The sequence below is a fragment of the Bubalus kerabau genome, chromosome 19 (genome assembly GCF_029407905.1).
Source record: "Bubalus kerabau isolate K-KA32 ecotype Philippines breed swamp buffalo chromosome 19, PCC_UOA_SB_1v2, whole genome shotgun sequence".
Classification (NCBI taxonomy): Eukaryota; Metazoa; Chordata; class Mammalia; order Artiodactyla; family Bovidae; genus Bubalus; species Bubalus kerabau.
The window spans coordinates 28,020,671-28,038,363 of NC_073642.1; the positions used below are offsets into that span (position 1 = coordinate 28,020,671).

At 46.1% G+C, this 17,693-nt stretch overlaps 1 protein-coding gene across 3 annotated transcripts in view; it reads right to left on the minus strand.

The window, feature by feature from the left end:
- Positions 1-1,026: 1,026 nt before the first annotated feature.
- Positions 1,027-17,693, minus strand: part of MTMR10 (myotubularin related protein 10) — a 38,754-nt gene continuing 22,087 nt past the window's right edge. For all 3 annotated transcript variants that reach the window (XM_055556642.1, XM_055556644.1, XM_055556643.1), the window contains 10 exons: positions 11,988-12,147; positions 11,427-11,514; positions 11,258-11,346; positions 10,725-10,855; positions 9,627-9,696; positions 8,949-9,019; positions 7,291-7,460; positions 6,049-6,219; positions 4,765-4,947; positions 1,027-4,006 (listed from right to left, as the gene is read on the minus strand). In XM_055556642.1, the coding sequence (XP_055412617.1) occupies positions 3,410-4,006; positions 4,765-4,947; positions 6,049-6,219; positions 7,291-7,460; positions 8,949-9,019; positions 9,627-9,696; positions 10,725-10,855; positions 11,258-11,346; positions 11,427-11,514; positions 11,988-12,147 (1,730 nt within the window). In that variant the 3' untranslated portion in view covers positions 1,027-3,409. The remainder of the gene's footprint in view (positions 4,007-4,764; positions 4,948-6,048; positions 6,220-7,290; positions 7,461-8,948; positions 9,020-9,626; positions 9,697-10,724; positions 10,856-11,257; positions 11,347-11,426; positions 11,515-11,987; positions 12,148-17,693) is intronic.

Sequence of the window (17,693 nt, forward strand, 5' to 3'; positions counted from 1 at the left end):
TTATGTTATTAAGTTATATTTACAGAAAACTGGAAAACTGCAAAACGAGATGATTCACAGCTTTCAGTCTTTTATGAAAGTAGCATACACATTGTTTCTTTCTAAAAAATATATTAGAAACAGATTCTTGAATTTATATATGTTTTCTGATTTAAGAATTAAGAAACACATTGTCATTAAGTGCCTTTTGGGCCTATCGCCATGGAGAGGGACACTTGCTACCAAAGGCATTTAGCTGTCCCTTTCTGTCTTGACCCTTGGGGATGTCCCCGGTGACTGAGGCAGTCTCCCACACTGGCAGAACTTGCTTTAATGCGAGAACACGCTGGCAGAACGCGCTTTAGCACTACTGTTTAGTGCAGATGCAAGGTCTGGAGCAGCCCTGGGTCGAGCAGGTCTGTCAGCACCATCCTTCCAGCAGTGCTCACTTCACATTCCAGTGATTCTCACAGATTTCAGACTTCTCTGTTATTATATTGGTTATGGTTTGACTTGCAGAAGGTTCAGATGATGGTTAGTATATTTCAGCAGGAAAGTATTTTAAAATATTTAAAGGTTTGTACACTTCTAGATATAATGCACGTTTAACAGACTATAGTGTACCGGAAGCATCACTTTTACATGTACTCAGAAACCAGAAAATTCACATGACTTGCAGACTGTGATGACACTCACTTCACTGTGGTTATGTGGAACCAACCTGCAGTGTCTCCAAGGTGTGCAGAGCCCTGGGCAGGGTGGGGAGGGGATGAACACAGGAAGGGACTGGTCAGGATGGGAGGCCTGGGCAGCTTGGCCAGGATCCTGCTCCCACAGACCTGCTCCCTGATCTTCTTAAGGAAATATCACTCCCCGGCTTTTTAATGTATACAGTGCAAGGCTGAGTTAGGGCCTGGTCCATGAACCCCCATGGCTGTGATAGCCAGTTGTGAACTGAGGTTTAGAGCAGGCAGAGCAGCAGGGATGAGACACAAGCACAGCTAGAAGAGAACATCCCACCTCTCACATCAATAACAAAGGCAACCATTTCTATGGACATTTTATTAGCACTCAGCACTTCCTTCACATTCATCACTGCTGGAAAACAGAATCTCTCACCTTCCTGCCCATCCTACTTTAATGCAAGTCACAATCTATTTTAGGCACAAAGGTTTTCATTTTCTTTCAAAATCAAGTTTCAGCTACTTGAGGTTACTGCTATAGCAAGAAGAGTTTGTTGAAGTACGTGTTGAACAGTTTTCACCCTCTGTTAGCACAAATTAGTATACTTTCTTAAATAAAGTTAGACACTTTTGGTTTTAAAGTTGGTTTCCATCACGAACAACAGTAAGACACTTTACACCTTGAAGTCCGATCCGAGAGTCTGCCCGCGTGGCCCTGTCAGCAGAAGCTGGGCATCCATATCCGGTGCTGCCCTCAGACCCTGTCCCCACATCCTCGGCCAGCAACGGGGCCGGTGGCTCTGCAGGGGCCAGGACTTAATGCTAGGACAGTTGTTGTTCATATTATGCACGATAAACTGTGGCACAATAATCATGATATAACAACTGTTCAGCAAAAATAAAACAAAATACTGTATTTTACATTTGATTATCATACAAAAATATGCATATTTTCTACTTTAAAACAGCATTAAGAGTACCTAATCATTTTAAAACTTGCAAGTTAAAAACATTTACTAAAACGGTTGAAATAAATGTGATAAGGAAGAAAGCTATAGAGAAATAAATGCTCAACCCGAAAAAACAGTAACAAATTAGGACAATTTGTAATAATTAAAAAGCAGCCTAATGAAAAATGGGGAAGAACTGTTACACTTTCAGTGGCAAGATGGGATTTGGGGTTTTCAGGGGGCTGGAGCTGGTTCCAGTCAAGGACTATAAAAGTCCTTGTGGCAACAGTGCTACTTATATAAACTTATATAACTAAAAAAGCCCTTATTTTCTAGGCTGGTTGGGAGAAACACTGGGTTTATCCACAAGATGGATTTCCTTAGACACTGCATAGGAACTTCCATCCTTTTAAATCCAGAGACATTATCCAACAATTTTTTAAAGGCAAGTAATTCAAACAGAAATACCTGTTTGTTACATATGAAAGTAAAGCACTGTTGTGAAAAAAACCTGTTTTAGAAAAGGACATAATCTAACTGCACACTTTAAAACATTTTTTGAAAAGCATAAGATGGCAGTTTAAGACAACGATATGACAGCCACATTTCAAACATCCGTCTTTTCCCAAAAGTGAAGGGTGTGGGGGCTCTAACCGGCATGGCACCTGCCATCAGGAGCTCAGACAAGAGCACACCTGCCTTCGTCCGGCTCCTCAGCGCTGCCGTCACAGGCAGGGCGGGGCAGGCGCTCTTGGTTACAATGGCAATACCCTGAGAGAAGTCCACCTCTACTCACCTGCCCTCCCTCCCCAAGTGCCAGGCACTCTGTCCTTCCCTGCAGGTGACCTGACCCGGGAGCTCACCACCCCTTTCCATGGGCAGGTGCCCAGAGTGGCTGGGTCTCAGTAATACTGCCAATGCTGGCTCCACTCCCCCCCGGCCCCCAGACCTGGGGTGTCCAGGTGACTCTCAGCTGGAGGCTTCATGTCTAGCCTCCTTCTGATGTGTGGTGGGACTCTGATATCCTAACTCAAATTGTTTTACTCTGTGCTATTCATATCTTAATAGTTAATAATCAAAGGCACTTCTAAGTTTAATTATATTATCTACAGCAAATGCTTTTGAAATCAACAGTGCACATCATTTTAAAGTTAGCCCTAAGCAAACTCATGATTTTAAAACACAGTGATCTACGGTCCCAGACAGCAATCTAAAATAAATTACAGTGTGGGAACACACAACTCTCAGGTGAGTTCAACTAGAGATAATGAAAGTGACCAGAAAAATGCACAAATACCCATGACTACCCACTGGGGTCTTCTGGATGCTTCTTGAAAATACACCAGACACTAGTTCTTGACTCCCCTGATAGTTGCTGCTTGGGCTGCTAATCCGACCAAGGATCAGGGAAGCTTTAGTAGGTGGTTAGAAAGACAGATGCCACACACAAAACCTGATTAGTCTGATCACAGTAATAAAATCATGGGAATGTCTGCCTGAAAATGACCTAAAAACGAGCCTGACCCAGCATGACAGAGAGAGAACATAAATAACAAAAGTTAGGCCTGTCTTTTAAAAAACTGTGAAGAAAACATAATTCAACATGTTTTTAAGAATTAGTGCAAATTTCAGTTGTTACAGATAAATGATGAGTGTGTCTGACGTCTAGGGCAACAGTTCTGCTCACCCCTCAGGACGTGCAGGAAGACCCCCTTGGTCTCCACGTTTGAGGGTCTCGGTAGACAGCCATATTTTGGCCCCACATGGGTCGGCAGTCCTGCTCGTCCCTCAGGATGGTCAGTCTTCATTGGCGAGGGTCTCAGTGGACAGCCATATCTTGGCCCCACTGAGAAACTTGCTCAGCGGTGTCCCTGAAATGCTCCGCCTGCACAGATTGCCCACCGGGGAGAAGGGGAAGGAGGACGAGAGGAAGTCCGGCGTGCCTGGGGCATCATGTGGGCCGCTGGCACAGAAGTACAGCCTGCTTGGGGCCAGCTCAGGGCCGGGGGCTGGTGTGGGGCCACCCCGGGGCTGTCGCAGCGCCCTGCTCAAGACGTCCACCTCATCGGCCAGCAGTGAGAGCTTGTGGAAGGCCGTAATGAAGCCCCCGTGCTGGATCTGGGCCTCGGGGACCCAGCGGAAGTAGCAGAGTTTCCACAGCTTGATGTGCGCCCCTGAGAGATGTGGCAGGATGGTCCCATGCAGGTCGGCCGGCCTGGAGGCCCGTTCTTGGAAGAACCGCTCCGCGCCCCAGTCCTGGCTGTCCCTCGTTTCCAGAGGCGCTGGCTTCACCTGCAGGATTAGTGAGTTTCTCCTTGGCCGTAACTCCTCCTCATTGATGATGCCGTTCTTTAAGGAGGCTGGCATTCCTCTCAGTGTGGAGCTGTAGCTTTTCTGTACAGAGAGATTCTAGCATTATTCTCCTGGAGCTTCCCCTTTCAGAGAGATGATAAAAGTGTGATGGTGAATATACACTCAGGTAGAATTTCAACCTTAAAGGACATTTTGTCCCTCCCTTGGTAATACTTGCTCCAGTCCTCCTCCACTGGAGTTGGACACTTGGGCCTTGACTTTGCCAGGCTGTGGCCTGTATGGGGGTTGATATAGTCTCTCCATCATAGGCAGACCTCTGGGAGACAGTAGATTCACGATAAAGCAAGTCACACCAGGTTTTTGGTTTCCTGGCACATATAAGTTATGTTTTCAGTATACGGTAATTTATTAAGTGTGCAACAGCATTATGTCTAAAAAGACAAAATGTGCACACCTTAAATACTTTACTGCTAAAAATGCTAACCCTCATCTGAGACCTAAGCGAGTTGTAATCTTTCTGCAATAGTGACATCAGAGATCACTGGTCACAGATCACCATCACAAATATAATGATAATGAAAAAAACTTTGTCTGGCTAAGACTCCTCCCACTCATTGCCAAGGGTACAGGTTCAATCCCTGGTTAGGGAACTAAGATCTCCTGAGCTGCATGGCACAGCCATAAAAGAAAGAAACAAAGCAAATGACCCCTCAAACCTGCACTAGCAATGCTGTCACGGGACATGCCTGGACTTTCAATACCCTGTTCTGAAAAAGATGTTTTTGGTTATGTGTGTGCAAACACCAGGTTTCCACCATTAGTGCGTTTTTGTAGTTTACCTTTGTCCTTTTAAAGGACTTCACAGAACCATTCTGCACACACGGCGTGCTCTTTCCAATGTAGAAGGGGTTGTGGAAAAGGGTACAATCCTTTGGTGTAAACTGGAGAGACCAGTCCCAAACGGAGGGGAATTTTAAACCCTTCTCATCACCCAGCTGGATATTTTTGCTTATAGCAAATTCCTGCAAAATAAAATATTTGAACATTTGTGAAAAATGCCAAACTCAAGATTTTCTCGTGATAACTTCCTTTTTGATGTGTTGTTCATCATTATACGAGTGAAATTTTCTGAATGAGGGTGATTCCCACCACTCTGGAGCAGCACACTCTGCTCCCCAGAACAGACGTTGCTGGCACCCGGCACGAGGAGGGCATGGCCCTTGCATGAGGAGGAGGGGGGGCCCTGGGCAGTGAGCATGTTCATGAGTGTGAACTCGTGGAGGGAGCTCACCCTGGAGCAGTGGCCTGAACAAACCCTCCCCTTACACGCTCACACCCACAGTCTTGAACAGCATGCGTCTTCAGGACGCTCAGCTGCTGGTTTGAGGCAGCAGCTTCACAGATGAGGAACTCAAGACTCAGCAGAGTCCCAGCCCTGGCTAGGACCACAGCTCACTGTGAAGGCAGCCCCTCTTGCAGTCTTCCTGAAGGCCCATGAGAGCGTCCTTCTGGGCACTGCAGCCTCTGTGGCTACACCCACTGCTCCAGACATGGATAAGACAGAACTCGTGGTTCCAGAAGGCTCCACCAGGGCAACCAGAGGCTGATTTCAAGTCCCTCCTTAGTCATGGTTCTTCCTCTGGGTTAAGAGCTGGGACTGGAAGCTGACAGGCCTACATAAAAGTGACTTGCCCCATGGCATCAGGGTCTGAGGACACTCAGGAAGCAGTGCCCAGTGAGAGTTCCAGTCTTGCATCATGTCTGTGTTTCCTCTCAAATTCCTTCCCCATAGAATTCTCAAAGAAAAGTCATTTGCTTTATACCCCTTTTATTCTATTGTCCTAGGAAATAAATGTTTTCAAACAGGATCTTACCAATTACCCATTCAGACAGCTCAAACGTGAACATATAAATACAAAAGTACAACATTTACGGTGGTTAAAATAAGCTGCATCTTTCAATAAATGTCAGAGAAAAAGACCTAGAATGCGCACTCATACAAATGCAACAGGTTCAAGTTCCTGGACTGTTATTCATCTGAAATTACAGCTTAAAATGGTGTTCATAACTGAGACGGTTTAATAGGAACACAGCTACTGCACGTTGCCATGGTGGGTGCTCACCGTGCTCTGTTGCACACGCTGGTGCGGAGAGTTGAACAGGAAGGTGCCGAACAGGGCCACACGGGTGCTGTCGTGCAGCACCGCCAGGTAAGTCTCAGAGAACTCAAAGGCCGCCGGGCACTGCTCCAGCAGCTGCCACGTGGTGTCCAGGAAGAGCAGGAACACAGGAGCCTGGCATACACACAAGGAAATGAGATTACCCGCAGGGCCCATGTCTACCCCCGAACTTCTCACTGACATGATGGAGAGATTAGTAGACAGTGAGGCCTGTGTGCGTGGCCCTGAAGCTGAGCTCAGCGTACATGAGTAGACTAGACGGCCATGGCACCCTAAAACCGAGGCTGGCCTGGGACATGTCTCAGCACCTCTCTGCCCAACAAGTCCACCACGCTGAAGTGGCGAACTAGAAAGACAGGCAGGGAATCGCCCTGTGACGGGGGAACAGGGAAATAAGTGTTTAAGCCAAACCTGGAAACAGTTCTTCAGAACATTTAAAACAAAAAACATCCAAACCAAAAAGCAGCTTCTGTAACAACTTTTGGCTGACCCTGCAGTCAGCACCCAGAGACATTCCTGGGTTTCAGAGACTGGCTCGTGTGGCCTCGGGGTCCTGGGGCACACCCTCAATGCAGCAGCTGGCAGCAGCCCCTGCACCCACCCAGTGTGTCTTGATGAGTCAGAGTCAACACGGGAAGCATTCACTGCCGGGGCTTCCTCAGATGGCAGGGACTGTTACACGGGACAGCGAGTCAGCAGTGCTCTGAGGAGCCTCCCTGACACGGGACACTGCAGGGCTCTCACAGTCCCACAAGGACTTGAGGCCGTGCCAGCCTCGCAGCTCTTATATGTGCCCCCCAGCCTCTCTCCCTTAACACATGTACCCCATTTTAAGAAACTATGATACTCCAAAGCTGGTTTTCCAAAATACCTAACGTGCCTATTGTCTGCTTACAGAAGACCTGCCATATTAATGGCATTTCTTCAAGCAGTTTTCAACTAACAGAAACTCAATAGATGACTTTTTAGAGTGTCACCTATCATACAGTTATGATAGTCTTCATAAACACCTCAACTTGAACTCTAATCCATGGGTCAGTCTTGGACTAAGAAGCTAGGATGTAGTGAAGGCAATGTTTTAAAAGCCTCCTTGTCCCCTTCTGCACAGAATATCTCTCCCCATGATGACGGGGTTTTACCCTGTGCATGCTGAAGGACTGATGATAAGCATGAAGGCTTTGTTACCTCCTTCTCCGATCTCTTCAGGTGGTTGCATCTGTCCAGGAATGGATATCCGGCCATGACCCACTCTTTCTGTATCAGACTCTGAAACCCAGTGATGGTCCTGAAATAGGGGTCCAACATCACTTGGACCAGAGAAGCTATGATGCAGCTCAGGTCTCTTCCCTCCTCCTCTGTCAGTGAAACGGAAAGACAACACTCAGTACACAGCAGAATGCTCAGAGAAGGACGGAATGGGAGGTAGAGCATACACTTAAGTGTTCTGTGTGTGGCGGCCTTCGAGATTATCCTTGTTAGGACATTTCATTCAGGCCAGCAACTCTAAATATTACCTACAGATCATTTACACTCACGTTTAATGGCGAGAGGGACTTTTACATATGAATGTTTTCTAGACATCAGAAGTGCAGCCCTCACTCTTTTTACATTTCAATGATCTGTGGTAAAAATCTCCCAAGAGTCCATTCTATTCCTGTTTTGGCAACAGTATTAAATATCCCACAATCTTTCCACTGATAGCTCGACAGGGTGACTCAGAGGTGAACGAGAGAAAGGGAACTATCCACCATCATCTGACAAGGTGGCAAATGCTTCCCTCCCATCTTTCATATCTGATGTCCTTTAATAAAAGACCAGGAATACTCTGATATCAAAGCCAGCCACAAAAATCAGAAGAAAACTATCATATAGTATCCATTATATGTAACGTCATCAACAAAGTATTAACAAACCAAATTATCTCAGGAATGCAAGAATTTATCCTAGAAATGCAAGGTTGGTTTAACACCCGACAAAGTAACACACCATAATAAAAAATTAAAGGACAAAAATTATGTGATCATCTCATTAGATATAAAAAAGCATCTGTCTGATTAAAATTCAGCATTTATTCTGGGTAAAAACTCACAGCAATCTAAGAAGAGATTCAACCTGACAAGTGGAATCCACAAAAACCTACAACTAACATCACTCTTGCCAGTGAAATCCTGGACACTTTCCTCCTAAGATGGGCAGCAGGACAAGGATGTCTGTCCTGTCACTTCTACTGTATAGTGTCTGGGAAGCTCTACACGGAGAAGTCAGACAAGAGAGAGAAATCCAAGGCATTTCAAACTAGAGAGGAACAAGCTATAACTGTATTTGCAGACAATGAGTGTCCATATGTAAAATAAAACCCCTGAAGAATCCATAAACCACTACTAAAACTAATGAATTAGTTTAGTAAGGTTGTAGGAATTTTATACACAATGAGTACACAATACATCTGAAAATGAAATTTAAAAAGCAACTATTCACAACAGCATCAAAAATAAAACACAGATTTAACTAAATAAGTTCAAGGGTTCTACACTAAAAACTATAAAGCTGACATAACATGAGAGAAAACCCACATAAATGGAGAGACATTCATTTCCTGGATCGGGAGATTCCATGTTAAGACAGTATTCTCCCAGTCTCTGGTTCAACATAGTCCTTTCCAAAACCCAGTAGGCTTTTTGCTGATCCTAAAAGTTACACAGAAATGCAAAGGACCTAGAATAACCAAGACAATTTTGGTAACAAGGTTGGAGGACTTACATGTCTTAATTTCAAAGTGTACCCTAACGCTACAGCACCCAAGATACTGTGGCCCAGGGACCACGGTGGCCAGAAGTGGTTACCTTGCAGCACTACAGACAGACGCTTGCTCTCTAGCACGTACACGAGTTCTGCTGCATGTTTAAGAAATGCCCTGGAAACAGAAAGGGAAACACAATGTTAAAAACTAAACTTCCATTACAAATATATTGTTTAAAGTACTTGAAGTCAAGCAAATCTAATCTCTCACCATACCCATTTGTAGTCTCTGTAACCTTTCTGAGTTTCTTCAGTATTTATATGAATACAGTTTGGTTTTTGAATCAGGGAATTCATTAACCTTTGCTGATTTACATGACCTTCTTGAAATCACCCAACTACAGAGACGAAGAAGAGATGAGTGGCTCCCAGGGGGCAGGGGTGGAACTGTAGGGGATGGGGCGCAGCCCTCCAGGGGTGGCAGGAGGGAGATGTAGTGATGGGGCGGTCTGCATCCTGACTCTGTTGGTGGTCACGTGGGTCTACAAATGTGATGAAACCACACATAAACACACGAGAACACCTGATTATAAATGCTGAACAGGGCCTAGCTTACACCACTGTCAGCTTCTCAGCTCCACAACCATCATCCAGTTGTGTAAGCTGTTACCACTGGGAAGCAGGTGTGGAGTGCATGACTCTGTAATATTTTTGCACCTCCTGCGGATATATAATTATTTCAAAATAAAGAGTTAAGAGAAAAAGAAAGCAGTTGTACAAACCTTACATATTCCAACCACCGTGTATTCTCCAGTGAAGATAGCCATTTTTCTTCAGTTTCTTCAAACGGTTCTGCAATTAATATAATTACATATGTAATTCTATACACTCATATATATATTCAATATAACACTTCCGGGCTTCTTAACATGATCAATTGAGAGTTAGATGATACATCACCATTTCTAATACTTAAAAGTTGGCTTCAAGAAGTGTAATACATTTGCATTTAATAATAAAAACATTTAAGAAGTCGCACTACAGTTCTATAAGGAATGGAACCAAGCACTCCCCAGGCCTCCGTCTCCTCTCTGACTCTTCCGGGGAAATCTGAGAGACTCCGACCACCTCTGCCTCCTAGAGCTGCTGACCTGGCCTTCCCTGACTCTGGCCTTCCCTCCCCAGCCTCCCCACCACCAGCCTGGCCCTCCCTGCCTTCCACCCCTCCCTGCTGCCAGTGCCTGGCTGACATGGCCTTGGTGGCAACCCCTGCAGGGAAGGGGGAAGCTTCCTGGCAGGGCCTGTCCTGGCTCGTCTCAAGCCCCTCGGCTCACAAACCCCATCCCTAGCCACCCCGAGTACTGGACGGCTGAAAGATACAGTTGCTGTGTTTCCAAACACACACCCCCGCCCCAGCTCGCATTCCAGTCCTGCTGCCTCTCCACACCCAGTGACGAGGGGCTCTCTGAACACCCTTCACACCAAGGGCCCTTTCCTGTGAGTCAGCCATCCAGGGGCACATCAAAGCACCCCGTGAGCATGTGCTCCAGCAAACATACATGAACTCTGAGGCTGCACACATTCTCATGTGGCTCAAAACATAACTCACCACATTAGGGTCTTTGTTTGTGAGGTTGCACACTGTTCTACTAGCAGACACTTTTCCTCCAAAACTAAACGCAGCTTAAACTTCATTTTCTAAGAGCTTCTGACATTCTCATATAATACTAATTTGTACAGGTATCTCAATGAGCCTCTACTTATTAACTATTTCTAAATTTTTAGGTAATGTCATTTTTCCTGACATGCTTCGTACAATGCCTCATAGAATCACCCAGTCATTGTTTACATATGCATATATATAATAAAAATAAAATTACCATTAACACACAGTTGTTTAAGTTTTACAAAAGCCACCTGAATATCTTGGATGTTGGGTAAGGTCTTGTCCAAATCTGACTTGTAGACATCACTTCTCTGTGGATGACTTTTAGTTATTGCATTACAAATCCTAATAAAGACAAAACCTTTGAGTCACTATTCATTCTTTTATTCAACATATATGTTTTGAGCACCTACTATGAGCTAACTATGCCACCGTCTTAGTTGGTGTGACTTGACAAACCTAGGCGCATTGAACTATAGGAAAAACTTGATTCATTCTGCAGTGTCTTGCCTGGGAATCACTGCACTCTGAAAGTTCTTTAGAGGCAACACTACAGCAAGATGTCAGCAACATAAGATCCTTGTATGCCAAAGAACTAAACTATGTTTAGTATAACCTGAGAGTTAATTTTAATACGTTCATATCCTCTCCACAGTGGTAATGCTTGTATGAAGTACATGGTGCTTTCTGACTCTCTAGCTAGAACGACAAAGATACCCCAAGCTCTGAGGGTGGGGGCCCACTCACCTCTGCTCGATCTTCCTCTGCTGCAGCACATCTCTTATGAGGGCTGTGCGCACGAGGGCACTGCCATTCGAGTGGCTCCAGCACCAAAACTAGGAGAGAAGCAGGGTCTTTACTTAACTGGCTGGAAAGTGGAACACAGTATTGGAGAGACCCAGCAGGCCTCACTTACTGGCATCCTTCTTCCAACAAAAGAATGGGAGAAGACCTTCAGGTCTTGATCTGCTAGCGAGCTCGGCACCACAAAGTACTCTGGAAGGCTGCAGATGAAAACACAAATCATGATGTGAGAGCTTGGCTTCCAGTGGACAAGCATGCTCTGCAGACCCCACTTTAACTAATGTGCACCCCACCTGGTGAGCACTGTGGGTACACTGAGGAGCCTAGACACAGTTGAAAACAGATGCGACGTGGTCAGTTATCCCAAAAGCTGTATTATAGCAGAGGAAGAATCCAAAGGAAGCATTTGAAATATTGTCTAGAATGACTATTAATCAAACATGTATGCAATTTCTTAAAAAAAAAAACAAAATCTACTCTGGTCCTCTCAACAGGCTATGGGATAGGAAACACCAGTCACACCAACCCAACCTGACCCTCAAGTCTACCGAGAAGCATCAACTCCTTCTCTCTCCCTCTTGTCTGTTTCCCATCCAGTTACCAATGACGTCAGAGTCTGACGACTACCCCTAAAAGCGCCCCGGCAGTGAGCACCCTGCCAGAGCGAACTCACCACGTGGAGATCATGTAGCCCTCATTGATGGAGCAGACCCTCCAGCCCGAGGCACCCGTCCTCTTCACCTCCCTGTCCCAGTCTGAGTACGTCTCGAACAGTGGCGTCTTCTGGCTGCTGCCGCCCCCAGCTCCCAAGGGTGCTCCATTAGCTTTGCCGGCTACAAGAAAAAGCAACAGTATTAAGCCAGCTCTGAATCCCCTCTCCTGCCTCCTGTCGCCTACACACTGTGATGTAGCATCCCTGTTTGTCTCCAGTCTCTCCAAGACCACCTCACCTGTCCTGGCCTGTCCTCACCTGTCCTGGCCAAGAGGCAGCCCCCTCCTCTCTCAGGACAGCCCCCACGTCCATTCCTGCAGCACTTCCATGCCCTGTCCACCCACTGGCTCTGCCTGCAGTGCCTTCCGGCACTAGAGAAAGCTCTCACATGGCCACCTGGACCACTCTCACTCTACATCACACACTGCCCGTTACATTCACTGACTACCTTCTCAGGGCATGAACAATGCTTCCACATTTCCTCTCCAGTCATCTCCTCCTCAACTTTCAACTGTTTGTGGTCACTCTTAACCCCTTGCCCCAATCTGAAGCATGAACCCAGGTCACTGCTGGTTTTGCCTCGAGAGAGAATACATCCACCAGCGCCTGCACTCTTGAGCCGTCCGGACCTTTCATCTCCCCGCTACTGACTTCTCAGCCCTTTCCTACTGTGACTCACTGTGACACCCTTGGTCTCCACTCAGCTTTCCTCTGATGATAAGCTCACGTGGACTCCTCACACTCTACCACAGGGCCAGTGCAATGGAGGGTTAGAGAGGCCAGGACCTGACCTTCCCAAGCAAGGAACCTTTCCACTTGAGAAGTGCTGCAACCTGCTAGGAGCATGTGCACAGCCTCAGGAGGGCCTCAGAGGGACCAGAGGGAAAGAACGGTCCACTCTGGGTGACAGAGGGCACCCCTCTCAGCCTGGGCTGCCCCTACTTGAGCTGGACTCAGCCCAGCCAATTGCTGCCACAAGACACGCTTCCTGAGAAACAGGCTTTCAGGATGCTGCCCTTGCCCCAACATCTCCAACTGCATTCTCTTGAAGTGCCCTCGCAGGCCTGCCCTGACCCTTGTTGCCCAGTGCTCTCCAACTCCCATCCCCCTGTAGTTGTGAAGACCCTTCTCCATCCGGTGAACATGACATGCCCGTTCCCATGGACTACTTACTAAACCTGCTGTAAAACAGGTATTTCCTGAGACGTGACCACAGGCTAAGGCCTGAAAATGGGAAAACGAGTAAGATTTCACCCCTACTTAAAGGTGCTTGTCAGTGCCCTGGGTGGACGTGAGTGATGAGGAACAGGAAGCCCTGCGCTGTTGCTGGGGCCACAGGCTGGGTGGGGCAGGAAGGCTTCTGACCCAAGATGCTCTGAGCAGAGTCCTAAGGAACCAGCCAAAGCAAGTGCTGCCCAGTGGCTGATGAAAAGGAGAGGGGCATGCTGAGCAGAGCTGGACTTAAGAAATGTGGCCAACTGGTACACCATTGAGGGGTGAACTACCTTAAGTGCAGTAAGGGTGCCAGAGGTGGCGGCAGGGAGGTTGGAGAATGCCCAGACGCACAGGTATGCTGTACCAAAGAGCAAGCACCAGCCACACATGCTCTTTACATTTCAACTGAAATTTAAGTTTAACCGAGATTTTAAATTCAGTTCCTCAGCTGCATCAGGCACATTCCAGTGCTCAACAGCCACATACTAGACAATGCAGGGCACAGGGCACGCCACCACTGGACAGCACTCATGACTGTAGATCAGGAAGGGTCTCAGGTGCCAGGCTAGGAATTTAGGATTTTATCCTTTAAGTGGCTTCAGAATTATGATGATCATGATTCTAACAGAGCTTGTTAAAAGTTAAAATGCTCCTTCTAAGCCCACATCCTGGCATGCTGCTCCGTCTCAGCACCTGCTCTTAAGAGTGACAGCCACAGGAACATGCTGGGACCCATGATTGCTCTAGAACTCGGAACCCACATGGAACTCCCAGGCAATTCCCGCTTTACCCAGTGTTCCAAAACCCACAACAAGCTAGCCAATGTTAGAAAACCTAAGAATTTCATCATATGACCAAATTAAAGGGGGAAAAACCCTTCCAAGAACAGAAAAACATTTGACAGAGTTCGACACGTGCTCGTGATTTAAAAAATAGCAAATTTTAGCAAATTAGGAATAAAGGGGGATTTCCTTAACTCGATAAAGGCTATTTATCAGAAACAAACACCAAACATCATCCACATTCAAACCAAGAAAAATGCTGCCTTTACCACCACTGCACAGAGGTCCCCGCCAAGCACTGAGACCACCACCACAGAGAAGCTAAAAGAATACCCTGGACTTTCGTCAGGAGCTTGTAAATACTCTGGCAGCTCTGCCCTAGGGGGGAGCCAGGACTGCATGCTTCTCAGTGTCCTGAGGTCGAAGACTAGGAAGCTGGACTGAGAACACACTCACTGTCCACGTCTCAGCCGCCAGGATCAGGGATCTTGGACACCCGACATCTTCTCCAGTGAGAGCTTATTATGGGATGTGCAGCAGGTACTCTGTCACTAGTGAGTCTGGCAATTTTTATGCTTTCCAGGAAGTCCCAAGGCCCGAAGCCCATGCCTGTGTACAGGTGCCCAGGGAAGGCTGGCTGGGCTGGTCCTCTAGAACAGCCAGCCACCCTGACGTTGCTGACTTAGGTCTTAGGATAGCCGTCCTCAGACAGCTGACAGGGACAGGACAGGGAGCAATCCTGACCTTCACTAGCTCCTGTGACACCGTTCACAGGTCTTATCCCAGACTCGAGTCCTACAGAGTTTCCATGTAACCAGCCCCTCCATAGTCAGAATGGCCTCAAGCAACAGTAAAGACCATAAAGCAGTCAACACAGGAAAACAAAGCCCATCACTTCAATGGCACTGCAGAAATCAGGGTCACACAGAGGGCGAGGAAGGGAAGAACAGAACCGTGATCATGAAGTTCCAGAGAGCTGAGTCAACAAAGTGGTTCAGATGCAACATTCAGACCTCATGGGCTGGGTGGCGCCAGTGTTACTGTCTTTTAAAAGCTCTCCCAACAGGGATTCTGGTGTATAGGCTGACGCATTCCTACTGCAGAGACAGAGCACCGGTCACAACCATTCACAGCTACATGAGAATGTTAGAAGAACTGACAAACAACAAACTAAAACTTTCTACAGTTTTGAATGGAGTTCGTTCTCTGCAAGTGGTTTTTCAATAAGCACCTAAAGGAACATCCAATGCTTATAAAAGGAGGATAAGATTGCAAAACAAAACGATGTCACAGACTTGACTTTCTTGCAGAGTTTACACTGCACCCCGAGATGTTCTTGTCCCATCTGTAAGCAGGGTTCTATCACAGGGTGGAGCTGCTGACCCTGGGCCTGTCAGGAACCCAGGGTTCTCACTCTTTAGTCCAGAAGCACAATCTGATCTCTTGTCAATTTCATAACAAAGATGGACCTGTATCTTTTGGACGTTATTTGTCCAATAATACACTGACTAGTGAAAACAGCATCCTTGTGGTTGCTTTCAGGTTAGAAGAGGAAAAACAGAACTATTGTTTCTGTTTGTGCCTATGCCTCCCACGGTGTCAGCGTGGGGGCTGTCCCAAGGGATGTCCCACCCGCAGGTGCCGGGCATCTTCCCAAATATCAGAATCCCCCCAGAAGTACTCAAGTGATGCTGAACACAAGAGAAAACCTCAGAACGACTAAGGCCAGCTAAAAGGCTCTTAGATAACTGCTGGGCACATCCTCCTGCTGCTCGTCCCGGCTGTGAGAACAGCTTTGTTGCCTGCCTGCCTGTAGTAACAGCTTCTTTAATCCAGCTGCTGAATCAAGGTGTCATCCTGAAGGTCAAGGGTGGGTTACTGGGTCTTCCACTCACAGTTTAATGGATTCTGACTGCAGTGTGTGGAAATTTCAGGCCTCCTTTGATCTTACAGATGCAGTGTACCTTCTGCAACAGCAGGGAGGGTATGAAAGGATGTTACCCTAAGAGGAACCTTCCTAGAACTCTGGCTGAGCACTACATGTATGAAGTGCCTGCCGAGGAGGAGGAGTCTGAAAGATGCAATATAAAGTGCTCCTAGATATTTTACAGGTTAATCGTCAATCATTACTTTCTCGACAAGCTACAAGTGAGAAGATACAGAAGTGATGGATGGGAATAAGGAAACCCAGTGGTAGAAGGGCTATGGACTGAATAAACTATTTAAAATATTAACATCCCAGAGATGCCCACAAGGAGTGGATGGAGACAACCGTGAGCAGTCAGGGAATCAGGCCTCAGGTCACCAAATGCATCAGACAGATCACTGTCCTGGCTGAGTTCCAGGCATCACACTGTGCAGAACTTGCAGGTTCCTACACTGGACTCGTTCCTACCAGAAAAAAGGCAGCTGGTCTGTATCATGAACCGTGGGAATCAAAGGCCCTCCTAGGAGAGGTGAGAGTGTGATTGGGGATAACCCTGAGGATCGCATCTGCAGCCTGATGATGGGCCAGAGGGCCATCTGTCCACCTCCTAGTGCAGACTTATAGCACCTCATCTTCAGACAATAAGTGGATTTTCTTTATGTTAAGAAATGAAAAAATTATTTGTATTGTTCAAGCCTAAGTTACAGTTATATTTTGATACAAAAAATTAAGTTACATTTTGTTATCCAATTTCTTCAAGTATAGTACCATAAGACAAAAACTATGACTTCCACCTGTCATCCCTGCAGTGTTTAAGAGCATCGTCTAAAGCACTGAAGTACACTGACACCTCATGCATCTGTGGGTGCTACGTGCTGCTCCTGCGTCTTAATGCAGTTACAACATAATGATACTGGAATACACTTTTATTACACACATTACTTAGATTACTATACATGTTCTAACAAAATGTAAAAGGCCAGTAAAATCAGTAACTTCCAAGCTCCTCATCAGGACATGCTGGCTAGGTGAAGGGACCTTTCACTACAAACATGCAGCTGAGTCATCCTGCTCCCTTGAAGACAGGGCAAGCATGAGACTCAGCAAGCAACAGACAGATGGTCACTAACCTACGAGGGGATGAAGTGACACATGACCTCATTGATTTTCCTCTAGCCTTTTATGAGGTTAAAAAAAAGGAAACCAGTTGATCAAAATTACATTTGTATATAAAAGAACTCAGAATTATATGATCACTTGCAATTTTCTCTGGTGGTATCATCACTGACATCTATGTGAACAGAACTATTCACTTTTGTAAAAATGGTTTAAAATACATTGTTTTTTGTCCTTTGGATGAATGCTCATCTTCCTTTCATGAATCTTATTCATAATTATAAAGTCAATATTATGACTTAATGAAGCCCATTAAAAGAGTTCAGCCACTTCAGCTTTTGCATGAAATCACACCTTTCCAAAAAAGATTATGAATTTCAGATGTCGTTTAATTTCCTCCAGTTTTCTTAAAAGGTAAGATTACTTTAACTCAAGCTACCAATTAATGGTGGAGAGGGAGAGTTATCTTCCTTCATCATAAAACACAAGCCACTGACTGCAGGTAAAACACTTGACACGCTTCCCATAAGCCTTCGTTACAGTTGCTTATAGGTTCTTCACTTTTAAAGGAAATAATCTGACAAATATTATCTCTTTTAGCACAGAGTGCTTAATTCTCTAATAGTT